The sequence below is a fragment of the Globicephala melas genome, chromosome X (genome assembly GCF_963455315.2).
Source record: "Globicephala melas chromosome X, mGloMel1.2, whole genome shotgun sequence".
Taxonomy (NCBI): domain Eukaryota; kingdom Metazoa; phylum Chordata; class Mammalia; order Artiodactyla; family Delphinidae; genus Globicephala; species Globicephala melas.
Genome location: NC_083335.1, coordinates 75,921,605 through 75,934,334, shown reverse-complemented (window position 1 = coordinate 75,934,334; position 12,730 = coordinate 75,921,605). Strand labels below are relative to the sequence as shown.

The 12,730-nt window shown below is 39.2% G+C and overlaps 1 protein-coding gene across 1 annotated transcript in view; it reads left to right on the top strand.

Moving 5' to 3' along the window:
* Positions 1-12,730, top strand: part of MTMR8 (myotubularin related protein 8) — a 275,747-nt gene that overhangs the window by 149,892 nt on the left and 113,125 nt on the right. Inside the window, exons 9-11 of the mRNA XM_060292870.1 lie at positions 7,501-7,626; positions 8,489-8,538; positions 11,475-11,675. Of these exons, the coding sequence (XP_060148853.1) occupies positions 7,501-7,626; positions 8,489-8,538; positions 11,475-11,675 (377 nt within the window). The remainder of the gene's footprint in view (positions 1-7,500; positions 7,627-8,488; positions 8,539-11,474; positions 11,676-12,730) is intronic.

Below are 12,730 nucleotides of genomic sequence, written 5' to 3'. Positions count from 1 at the left end.
CCTTGTATTCCTGGAATCAACCCGACCTGATCATGGTGTATGATCCTTTTAATGTGCTGTTGGATCCTGTTTGCTAGTATTTTGTTGAGGATTTTTGCATGTATGTTCATCAGTGTTACTGGCCTGTAGGTTTCTTTCTTTGTGACATCCTTGTCTGGTTTTGGTATCAGGGTTATGGTGGCCTCATAGAATGAGTTTGGGAGTGCTCCTCCTTCTGCTATATTTTGGAAAGTTAGAGAAGGATTAGGTGTTAGCTCTTCTCTAAATATTTGATAGAATTTTCCTGTGAAGCCGTCAGGTTTTGGGCTTTTGTTTGTTGGAAGATTTTTAATCACAATTTCAATTTCAGTGCTTGTGATTGCTCTGTTCGTATTTTCTATTTCTTCCTGATTCAGTCTTGGCAGGTTGTGCATTTCTTTTTTTTTTTTTTTTTTTTTTTTTTTTTTTTTTTTTTTTTAACATCTTTATTGGGGTATAATTGCTTTACAATGGTGTGTTAGTTTCTGCTTTATAACAAAGTGAATCAGTCATACATAAACATATGTTCCCATATGTCTTCCCTGTTGCGTCTCCCTCCCTCCCACCCTCCCCATCCCACCCCTCCAGGCTGTCACAAAGCACCGAGCCAATATCCCTGTGCCATGCGGCTGCTTCCCACTAGCTATCTACCTTACTGCGTTTGTTAGTGTGTATATGCCCATGACTCTCTCTCGCCCTGTCACAGCTCACCCTTCCCCTTCCCCATAACCTCAAGTCCGTTCTCTAAGAGGTCTGTGTCTTTATTCCTGCTTTACCCCTAGGTTCTTCATGACATTTTTTTCTTAAATTCCATATATATGTGTTAGCATACGGTATTTGTCTTTTTCTTTCTGACTTACTTCACTCTGTATGACAGACTCTAGGTCTATCCACCTCATTACAAATAGCTCAATTTCGTTTCTTTTTATGGCTGAGTAATATTCCATTGTATATATGTGCCACATCTTCTTTATCCATTCATCTGATGACGGGCACTTAGGTTGTTTCCATCTCCGGGCTATTGTAAATAGAGCTGCAATGAACATTTTGGTACATGACTCTTTTTGAATTTTGGTTTTCTCAGGGTATATGCCCAGTAGTGGGATTGCTGGGTCATATGGTAGTTCTATTTGTAGTTTTTTAAGGAACCTCCATACTGTTCTCCATAGTGGCTGAACCAATTCACATTCCCACCAGCAGTGCAAGAGTGTTCCCTTTTGTCCACACCCTCTCCAGCATTTATTGTTTCTAGATTTTTTGATGATGGCCATTCTGACTGGTGTGAGATGATATCTCATTGTAGTTTTGATTTGCATTTCTCTAATGATTAATGATGTTGAGCATTCTTTCATGTGTTTGTTGGCAGTCTGTATATCTTCTTTGGAGAAATGTCTATTTAGGTCTTCTGCCCATTTTTGGATTGGGTTGTTTGTTTTCTTGTTATTGAGCTGCATAAGCTGCTTGTAAATTTTGGAGATTAATCCTTTGTCGGTTGCTTCATTTGCAAATATTTTCTCCCATTCTGAGGGTTGTCTTTTGGTCTTGTTTACGGTTTCCTTTGCTGTGCAAAAGCTTTGAAGTTTCATTAGGTCCCATTTGTTTATTTTTGTTTTTATTTCCATTACTCTAGGAGGTGGGTCAGAAAGGATCTTGCTTTGATTTATGTCATAGAGTGTTCTGCCTATGTTTTCCTCTAAGAGTTCGATAGTTTCTGCCCTTACATTTAGGTCTTTAATCCATTTTGAGCTTATTTTTGTGTATGGTGTTAGGGAGTGATCTAATCTCATACTTTTACATGTACCTGTCCAGTTTTCCCAGCACCACTTATTGAAGAGGGTGTCCTTTCTCCATTGTACATTACTGCCACCTTTATCAAAGATAAGGTGTCCATATGTGCATGGGTTTATCTCTGGGCTTTCTATCCTGTTCCATTGATCTATCTTTCTGTTTTTGTGCCAGTACCATACCGTCTTGATGACTGTAGCTTTGTAGTATAGTCTGAAGTCAGGGAGCCTGATGCCTCCAGTTCCTTCTTTCGTTCTCAAGATTGCTTTGGCTATTCGGGGTCTTTTGTGTTTCCATACAAATTGTGAAAGTTTTTGTTCTAGTTCTGTGAAAAATGCCAGTGGTAGTTTGATAGGGATTGCATTGAATCTATAGATTGCTTTGGGTAGTAGAGTCATTTTCACAATGTTGATTCTTCCAATCCAAGAACATGGTATATCTCTCCATCTATTTATATCATCTTTAATTTCTTTCATCAGTGTCTTATAATTTTCTGCATACAGGTCTTTTGTCTCCTTAGGTAGGTTTATTCCTAGATATTTTATTCTTTTTGTTGCAATGGTAAATGGGAGTGTTTTCTTGATTTCACTTTCAGATTTTTCATCATTAGTATATAGGAATGCCAGAGATTTCTGTGCATTAATTTTGTATCCTGCCACTTTACCAAATTCATTGATTAGCTCTAGTAGTTTTCTGGTAGCATCTTTAGGGTTCTCTATGTATAGGATCATGTCATCTGCAAACAGTGACAGCTTTACTTCTTCTTTTCCAATTTGGATTCCTTTTATTTCCTTTTCTTCTCTGATTGCTGTGGCTAAAACTTCCAAAACAATGTTGAATAATAGTGGTGAGAGTGGGCAACCTTGTCTTGTTCCTGATCTTAGTGGAAATGCTTTCAGTTTTTCACCATTGAGGATGATGTTTGCTGTGGGCTTGTCATATATGGCCTTTATTATGTTGAGGAAAGTTCCCTCTATGCCTACTTTCTGCAGGGTTTTTATCATAAATGGGTGTTGAATTTTGTCAAAAGCTTTCTCTGCATCTATTGAGATGATCATATGGTTTTTCTCCTTCAATTTGTTAATATGGTTTATCACATTGATAGATTTGCGTATATTGAAGAATCCTTGCATTCCTGGAATAAACCCCACTTGATCATGGTGTATGATCCTTTTAATGTGCTGTTGGATTCTGTTTGCTAGTATTTTGTTGAGGATTTTTGCATCTATGTTCATCAGTGATATTGGCCTGTAGTTTTCTTTCTTTGTGACATCCTTGTCTGGTTTTGGTATCAAGGTGATGGTGGCCTCGTAGAAGGAGTTAGGGAGTGGTCCTCCCTCTGCTATATTTTGGAAGAGTTTGAGAAGGATAGGTGTTAGCTCTTCTCTAAATGTTTGATAGAATTCGCCTGTGAAGCCATCTGGTCCTGGGCTTTTCTTTGTTGGAAGATTTTTAATCACAGTTTCAATTTCAGTGCTTGTGATTGGTCTGTTCATATTTTCTATTTCTTCCTGATTCAGTCTTGGCAGGTTGTGCATTTCTAAGAATTTGTCCATTTCTTCCAGATTGTCCATTTTATTGGCATAGAGTTGCTTGTAGTAATCTCTCATGATCTCTTTTATCTCTGCAGTGTCAGTTGTTACCTCTCCTTTTTCATTTCTAATTCTATTGATTTGAGTCTTCTCCCTTTTTTTCTTGATGAGTCTGGCTAGTGGTTTATCTATTTTGTTTATCTTCTCAAAGAACCAGCTTTTAGTTTTATTGATCTTTGCTATTGTTTCCTTCATTTCTTTTTCATTTATTTCTGATCTGATTTTTATGATTTCTTTCCTTCTGCTAGCTTTGGGGTTTTTTTGTTCTTCTTTCTCTAATTGCTTGAGGTGCAAGGTTAGGTTGTTTATTCGAGATGTTTCCTGCTTCTTAAGGTGGGCTTGTATTGCTATAAACTTCCCCCTTAGAACTGCTTTTGCTGCATCCCACAGGTTTTGGGTCGTTGTGTCTCCATTGTCATTTGTTTCTAGGTATTTTTTGATTTCCTCTTTGATTTCTTCAGTGATCTCTTCATTATTAAGTAGTGTATTGTTTAGCCTCCATGTGTTTGTATTTTTTACAGATCTTTTCCTGTAATTGATATCTAGTCTCATGGCGTTGTGGTCAGAAAAGATACTTGATACAATTTCAATTTTCTTAAATTTACCAAGGCTTGATTTGTGACCTAAGATATGATCTATCCTGGAGAATGTTCCATGAGCACTTGAGAAAAATGTGTATTCTGTTGTTTTTGGATGGAGTGTCCTATAAATATCAATTAAGTCCATCTTGTTTAATGTATCATTTAAAGCTTGTGTTTCCTTATTTATTTTCATTTTGGATGATCTGTCCATGGGTGAAAGTGGGGTGTTTAAGTCCCCTACTATGAATGTGTTACTGTCGATTTCCCCTTTTATGGCTGTTAGTATTTGCCTTATGTATTGAGGTGCTCCTATGTTGGGTGCATAAATATTTACAATTGTTATATCTTCTTCTTGGATCGATCCCTTGATCATTATGTAGTGTCCTTCTTTGTCTCTTTTAATAGTCCTTATTTTAAAGTCTATTTTGTCTGATATGAGAATTGCTACTCCAGCTTTCTTTTGGCTTCCATTTGCATGGAATATCTTTTTCCATCCCCTTACTTTCAGTCTGTATGTGTCTCTAGGTCTGAAGTGGGTCTCTTGTAGACAGCATATATAAGGGTTTTGTTTTTGTATCCATTCAGCTAATCTGTGTCTTTTGGTGGGAGCATTTAGTCCATTTACATTTAAGGTAATTATCGATATGTTTGTTCCTATTCCCATTTTCTAAATTGTTTTGGGTTCGTTATTATAGGTCTTTTCCTTCTCTTGTGTTTCTTGCCTAGAGAAGATCCTTTAGCATTTGTTGTAAAGCTGGTTTGGTGGTGCTGAACTCTCTCAGCTTTTGCTTGTCTGTAAAGGCTTTAATTTCTCCATCAAATCTGAATGAGATCCTTGCTGGGTAGAGTAGTCTTGGCTGCATGTTTTTCTCCTTCATCACTTTCAGTATGTCCTGCCACTCCCTTCTGGCTTGTAGGGTTTCTGCTGAGAGATCAGCTGTTAACCTTATGGGGATTCCCTTATGTGTTATTTGTTGTTTTTCCCTTGCTGCTTTTAATATGCTTTCTTTGTATTTAATTTTTGACAGTTTGATTAATATGTGTCTTGGCGTATTTCTCCTTGTATTTATCTTGTATGGGACTCTCTGTGCTTCCTGGACTTGATTAACTATTTCCTTTCCCATATTAGGGAAGTTTTCAACTATAATCTCTTCAAATATCTTCTCAGTCCCTTTCTTTTTCTCTTCTTCTTCTGGAACCCCTATAATTCGAATGTTGGTGCGTTTAATGTTGTCCCAGAGGTCTCTGAGACTGTCCTCAGTTCTTTTCATTCTTTTTTCTTTATTCTGCTCTGCAGTAGTTATTTCCACTATTTTATCTTCCAGGTCACTTATCCGTTCTTCTGCCTCAGTTATTCTGCTATTGATCCCATCTAGAGTACTTTTAATTTCATTTATTGTGTTGTTCATCGTTGCTTGTTTCATCTTTAGTTCTTCTAGGTCCTTGTTAACTGATTCTTGCATTTTGTCCAATCTATTGTCCATTCTATCTCCAAGATTTCGGATCAACCTTACTATCATTATTCTGAATTCTCTTTCAGGTAGACTGCCTATTTCCTCTTCATTTGTTAGGTCTGGTGCATTTTTATCTTGCTCCTTTATCTGCTGTGTGTTTTTCTGTCTTCTCATTTTGCTTATCTTACTGTGTTTGGGGTCTCCTTTTTGCAGGCTGCATGTTTGTAGTGTCCGTTGTTGTTGATGTCTGTCCCCAGTGGCTAAGTTTGGTTCAGTGGGTTGTTTAGGCTTCCTGGTGGAAGGGACTAGTGCCTATGCTCTGGTGGATGAGTTTGGATCTTGTCTTTCTGGTGGGCCGGTCGACATCTGGTGGTGTGTTTTGGGGTGACTGTGGACTTATTATGATTTTCGGCAGCCTCTCTGCTAATGGGTGGGTTTGTGTTCCTGTCTTCCTAGTTGTTTGGCATAGGATGTCCAGCACTGTAGCTTGCTGGTTGTTGAGTGAAGCTGGGTGCTGGTGTTTTTGCCATTTGATATTATGTGGAGCTGGGATGTCTCTTGTGGACCAGGGTCCTGAAGTTGGCTCTCCCACCTCAGAGGCACAGCACTGACTCCTGGCTGCAGCACCAAGAGCCTTTCATCCACACAGCTCAGAATAAAAGGGAGAAAATGTAGAAAGAAAGAATTAGTAGAAGTAGAAAGAAAGAAAGAAAGAAAGAAAAGAAAGAAAGAAAGAAGGGAGGGAGTAAGGAAGGAAGGAAGGAAAAATGAAAGAAAGAAGATAAAGTAAAATAAATAAAGATAAAATATAATAAAGTTATTAAAATAAAAAATATAATTATTAAGAGAAATAAAAAGAAAAGAAAATGAAATTAAAAAAAAAAACAACGGATGGATAGAACCCTAGCACAAATGGTGGAAGCAAAGCTATACAGACAACATCTCACACAGAAGCATACACATACACACTTACAAAAAGAGGATAAGGGGGAAAAAATCATAAATCTTGCTCTCAAAGTCTACCTCCTTAATTTGGGATGATTCATTGTCTATTCATATGTTCCAGTGATGCAGGGTACATCAAGTTGACTGTGGAGCTTTAATCCACTGCTTCTGAGGCTGCTGGGAGAGATTTCCCTTTCTCTTCTTTATTCTCACAGCTCCCAGGGGCTCAGCTTTGGATTTGGCCCCGCGTGTAGGTCGCCGGAAGGCGTCTGTTCTTCGCTCAGACAGGACGAGGTTAAAGGAGCCGCTGATTCAGGGGCTCTGGCTCACTCAGGCCGGGAGGAGGGAGGGGCACAGAGTGTGGGGCGGGCCTGCGGTGGCAGAGGCTGGCATGACGTTTCACCAGCTTGTGGCACGCCGTGCATTCTCCCGGTGTAGTTGTCCCTGGATCCGGAGACCCTGACAGTGGTGGGCTGCACAGGGTCCCCGGAAGGGTGGTGTGGATAGTGACCTGTGCTTGCACACAGGCTTCTTGGTGGCAGCAGCAGCTGCCTTAGCGTCTCATGCCCGTCTCTGTTGTCCTCGCTTTTAGCCGCGGCTCGTGCCCATCTCTGGAGGTCCTTTAAGCAATCGTCTTAATCCCCTCTCCTCGTGCACCAGGAAACAAAGAGTGAAGAAAAAGTCTCTTGCCTCTTTGGCAGGTCCAGACTTTTTCCCGGACTCCCTCCCAGCTTGCTGTGGCGCACTAACCCCCTGCAGGCTGTGTTCAAGGCCACCAACCCCAGACCTCTCCAGGAGCTCTGACTGAAACCGGAGCTCAACTCCCAGCCCCGCCCACCCCGGTGGGTGAGCAGACTAGCCTCTCGGACTGGTGAGTGCCAGTCGGCCCTGATCCTCTGTGCGGGAATCTCACCACTTTGCCCTCCGCACCCCTGTGGCTGCGCTCTCCTTCACGGCTCCCCTTTATTTTCTTTGTCATTCCCATACAGGGTGTTAATATTTTGAGAAGAAATTCATGTAGCCCAGTAAGACCAAGTTCTCTGCTGTAGGGGTGGTAACCCTATTTATTAACCCGGCATGCTATGAAAAATTGTCTATGCTACTTTTTGCCTCTTGTCTTCACAGGCAGTGAAGGTAGAAAAGACCAATGTCTTAGTCCATTGTTTTGATGGGTGGGACCACACAGCACAGGTCTGCTCTGTGGCCAGCATCTTCCTAGATCTATTTTGTAGGACATTCAAGGGACTCATGGTAAGAGAACAAGTGATTGGATTTTACTTTGCACAAGTGGGAGATTGTGAATATATCAAAAATAACTCTAAGCCAACTTGTTTTCTACAAGAAAGAGGTCTACGAAAACAGCTCTGTTTTTCAATTTTACTTCTTTCTACTAAACCAGGCATTTACAGTCTATATACTTTACATTTCACACTCAACATAGTTTCTTATCCATCAGAAGATAAGTTGGATGTAATAGGCTGATGTAAGGGGTAGGAAAGACTCCAAAAGTTTGCAAAATTTAATGGATGACTGTTAAATAAGCAGACTGATGGGCTCATCATCTTCAGCATCAGCTGTCTGGATGTCAGACTCATGATTTTTTTCTGGTGCTGAATCCAAGGTTTCTTAGTTTGTCTTTCTATGAAACAGAACTCACAGTAGGGGTTTATCCTCATTTTTCTTTTGGAAATGCTTTATTTTTTTTAATGCTTGAAAATGTGTTTATATCAAGATTTGTTCTTGGTATAAACTCAAGTACTGCCTTTGGATCCCTGTTTTTTCATAGGTTGAATGTAATATGTTTATCAAGATTGCACTTAGTGATGGCTCAAATGGCTTGTCACACATTATGTAAAAGCCAAAAGAAATGTGACAATGGATACAAATCCAGAATAATTTCTCCTGAGAGCTTTGAAATTTGAAGGCAGCCTGTATAGGCTTTTAAATGAAATCCAAGTAACTTATTTATCATTTGGGAAATTTACTTTATGATCAGTTCAATGCAAATTTGTACAAAGTCTACTTCAGCAAAGTGTTTTGATATTTTATAGGTATGGTTAATTAATTTTATGATTTTTCTAATGCAAAATTTTCTTTTTGTATAAAAATGAAGATCCTGATAGAGAAGGAATGGATATCCATGGGCCACAAGTTCTCCCAAAGGTAAAAATATTACTTTAAAGGTAGAGGCTAAGGAGAATTTATTAGAGTGAGATTTATCAAAAACCCCAATATGTTCTTGTGAAAGAAGGAAGAGTAGGTTGAACATGGCATAAATCTCTTTTCATCAAGAAACACATATTCCAGACACTATGCTAAGGGACTAGGGCTACAAGGGTGACTAGAATATCATATCTGCCTTCAAAGTGAGCAAATGATTATATCAAATTGTTAAATATTTCAGGGAAGAACAAACATCATGGGCCACAGAGGAAAAAGTACTTAACTGTTTCTGAAGAAGACAGGATAGCCTTCCAGGAATAAGCAGTATTTAAAAGTGAATTTTAGGGAATGAATAGGTGTTTGCTAGAGAGAACAGTGGGCATTCAGGCAGAGGGAATAATATCTAAGGCAATGTACCTTTTTTTTTTTTTTGTAATACGCGGGCCTCTCACTGTTGTGGCCTCTCCCGTTGCGGAACACAGGGTCCAGATGTGCAGGCTCAGTGGCCATGGCTCACAGGCCTAGCCACTCTGCGGCATGTGGGATCTTCCCGGACCAGGGCACAAACCCATGTCCCCTGCATCAGCAGGCGGACTCTCAACCACTGCGCCACCAGGGAAGCCCACAATGTACCTTTTAACCTTGTATAAGAAGAAAAGGCATGTGCGCATTTCTGTTCTTTGGTAAGAGGTGGATGCAAGGACTTACATTTATTTAGTGACCTAATGCTGCTATAAGCCAAACAGCCTCACTGAGACTTTATGTGTGTTATGAGAACAATAACAAATGTTTACTGAACACCTAACAATATGCTGTATACTATATCAGACACTGAGCTGGTGCCAAAGGCATATGCAATGTGAGTTTTACCCTCAAGGAGGTTATTATTCAGGTCTTATTCTCCTGCATTGGTGTATATCCATTTAATTTCATTTGATTGTCGCTCTCTAGCTATTTGGATCCATCCATTCATTCTTCCTTTGTCAACAAACATTGGACCAGGCAATATGCCAGGTTTTAAGGAGACTGTATTAGATCAGATATGGTCTCTGTCCCTTCTTTTATAGAAAATAAAATCAATGATGATAGTATAGTATGATAAGTGCTAAGTCAAAGGTAAACATATACAAGGGAACCTTACCTATTCTGGGCAAAGAAAGCTTTCTAGAACTGATGGCATTTTAGAACATTAAGAAGATGAGGCTGATTCTATTTTTAGTTTTTGAGAAATCTCCATAATGTTTTCCACAGTGGCTGCACCAATTTACATACCCACCAGCAGTGTAGGATGGTTCCCTTTTCTCTACATGGAAACTCCATGGAAGGACAGGAGGAGAAGGAACTAAGTTTTTGAGTGTCCAAGGCAGAAGTTAGATATTTTTACTTGATAGCCTTGATCTTTTTCATTAACACTGTATACATCAATGTGAAATGGGTTAGGGTTTAAGAAGATAGGTTAAAATTTGCAAGAGCTGTAAGGTTTAATGGGAAAACTGTGTTAAGGATATACATAAAGGTTATTTGGGAGCAATTAAGTTCCAGCTGAGTATGGAGACTTATGGTATCAATTTGCATGGTTTTATAATTTTCTCAAGCAGCATTTATCAGTCAAGATTTGGGAGTAGAGAACATAGCTTCTTCGGCTCATCAATGGTTGGATATTGAAGGAGAATAATGACAAAAAAATGACCAGAAAATTGAAGAAAATGGGGACAGAATAGTTGACGGGGCAGAATATAGTCTGGGTAAGGAAGAAAGGGAAGCTAGTAGGAATCTGGAAAGGTGATAGGTCCAGAGATTGTGCTGGAGGAGATAAGATGAGCAGCCTTTGGAAATATAATATACGGTGATCAGAGTAGGATATTGAGATTAAGGTTTCAAAGTGGAGGAAGGACCTTTAGCTAACATCAAGAAACAGCCATGGATACGAGAGGCTGATGTGAAGTAGAGGTAAAGATCGGTGAAGATAATTAGATTCGAGTTAGTTAAGGAACCTGCTAAGCCAAGTGTATGTCATCTGCATCGACTCCAAAGATAAGTACTTATGACTGGAGTCAGATTCTTCAGAAAATGTGGAGAAGTGACCCAAAGATTGTGGAACACAACATTGAGGAAAGTGAACAACAGCATGACCCATAGTGGAAGTGTTTTTAAGAGAGTGAAAGGAGTAGTAGAAAGGAGAAAGCCGATCCCACTTCTGCTGTGCTTTAGGATTATTATACATGGAGAGTGGAATGATGAGCATTCTCCATTTGATTGGGCCCCAAGAAGAAGTAGTGTCCTTGGTGAGATGGATTTCAATTAAATCAAAAGGTAGAACATTCAATGTAAAAGCTAAGGATGCCATGTTTATTTCTAGTGGAATAGTGTTTCTAATGGATGGTAGAGTTGGGAAAGAGGACATCATGAGAGAGGAAACATTAAACAATTCTGGGATGAGGTTTTTTCATTCATTTAATAAACTTATTAAATACCCTTTTCATACCAGGCACTGTCCAGTAAACAAGATAGATATGGTCCTTGCTCACATGAAGCTAAAGGTAGCTGTTTAAATTAATTAAAATTAAATACAATTGAAAATTCAGTTCCTTAGTCACACTAGCTGCATTTCAAGGGCTTAATAGTTAGTGACTACCATATTGGACAGCACAAATATGGAACATTTTGATCATTGCAGAAAGTTCTATTGTAGAGGATGTAAAAGGAAATAGAATAGATTACCAAGGGCTTACAATCTTGATAATAGTGAAGGATGCTGGTGGCTAAGAGGTCCATTGGGATTAATGAACTTTGAGATTCTGGGTGACATTTTGGCATTAAGCATTTCCTTACCAATGCCAACAGAGACAAAAGGTGAACTTGCTATAGCCTATTCCAAACAGTGTAATCCCTGATGTTAATCATTGTCTTTCTTTACCTTTATTTGCATCTCTCAGGTGTGGCCACCTGGATGGGGACGCTAAAGAAGTATCCCCTATCTTCACACAGTTCCTAGACTGTATCTGGCAGTTAATGGAACAATTTCCTTGTGCCTTTGAGTTTAATGAAAATTTCTTGCTGGAAATTCATGACCATGTTTTCTCCTGCCAGTTTCGGAACTTCCTTGGAAACTGCCAGAAGGATCGAGAAGATCTGAGGTGAATTCAGCTTGTGAAAAAACACTGAATAGGGAGAGGGGATCAGTGTAAAAGAAAGTTACCCATCACCTTGAATTTGGGACAGCAGTTCACGAAAGGGGAGGAGATGACAACTATAAAAATAACTTTTGAAGCATAAATCACTCAGTGTTTGCATGGAGATTCCTCAAAACCTCAGATTCTTTATCTGTGAAATAGGGATAATACCTACTTTTCAGAGCAATCCTGAGGAACCAGTAAAACAATGGATGTGCAAGGACTTTGTAAGGAATGAACTACTGTGCAGGTATGAGTAGTCAATAGCTACAGTCCTTTATCATTTGTGTCAGAGATCACTAAATGGCAGTTCATAGGCCAAATCTAGCTTAACAGGTATATTTTGTTTAGTCTGTGGAGTATTCTTTAAACTGTGAATAAGTTGTCAACATTTAAATATCACGATATTTCACATAAAAATCCAGTTATTTTAGGATTTTTTCCCAAATCAAAAAGCTGTTGTGCCTAGATATTCTGCAAAATCAGGAGCTCTGGCAGTACTGGACCTGCATTTTCTAATGGCAGTAATCAGCTAAAGCTGAATAACAGCTGCTCCACTTGAATGAAGCACACACTCTCGTTTGTCACAGTTCTCACCACTCTCTATAGTTTATTCTCAGCGCACTTCTAATGTTATCTTCCCAGCTCCTATAGGCAGTTAGATTTGCACCAGACTTAAAACTCTAACATCCTCACAATATATAAAACGTAAATAATTTTTGAAGTTGACAAGATAGAGTTTCTGTGAATAGTATTCTCCTTGTTTTAGAGTCAGAGAAAATGAAATAGAGAGGGAAGTAGCTGTCGCACAGCCCACTCTTGTTTCATAGCTGTTGGTTGAGTGGCAGTTAGCTCAAGTTCTCAGACCCCTCTATGATGTATCCTGGATGAATTGGATGACATCTCTAATTCTGTTTTCTTGTCAACACAGAGATGGATCTTGCTGCTTTAACATTTGTGCTTACTTGGTAGCTTCTACGCACATTTCTATTTCATTTTGCAACTAGACCTTTCTTACC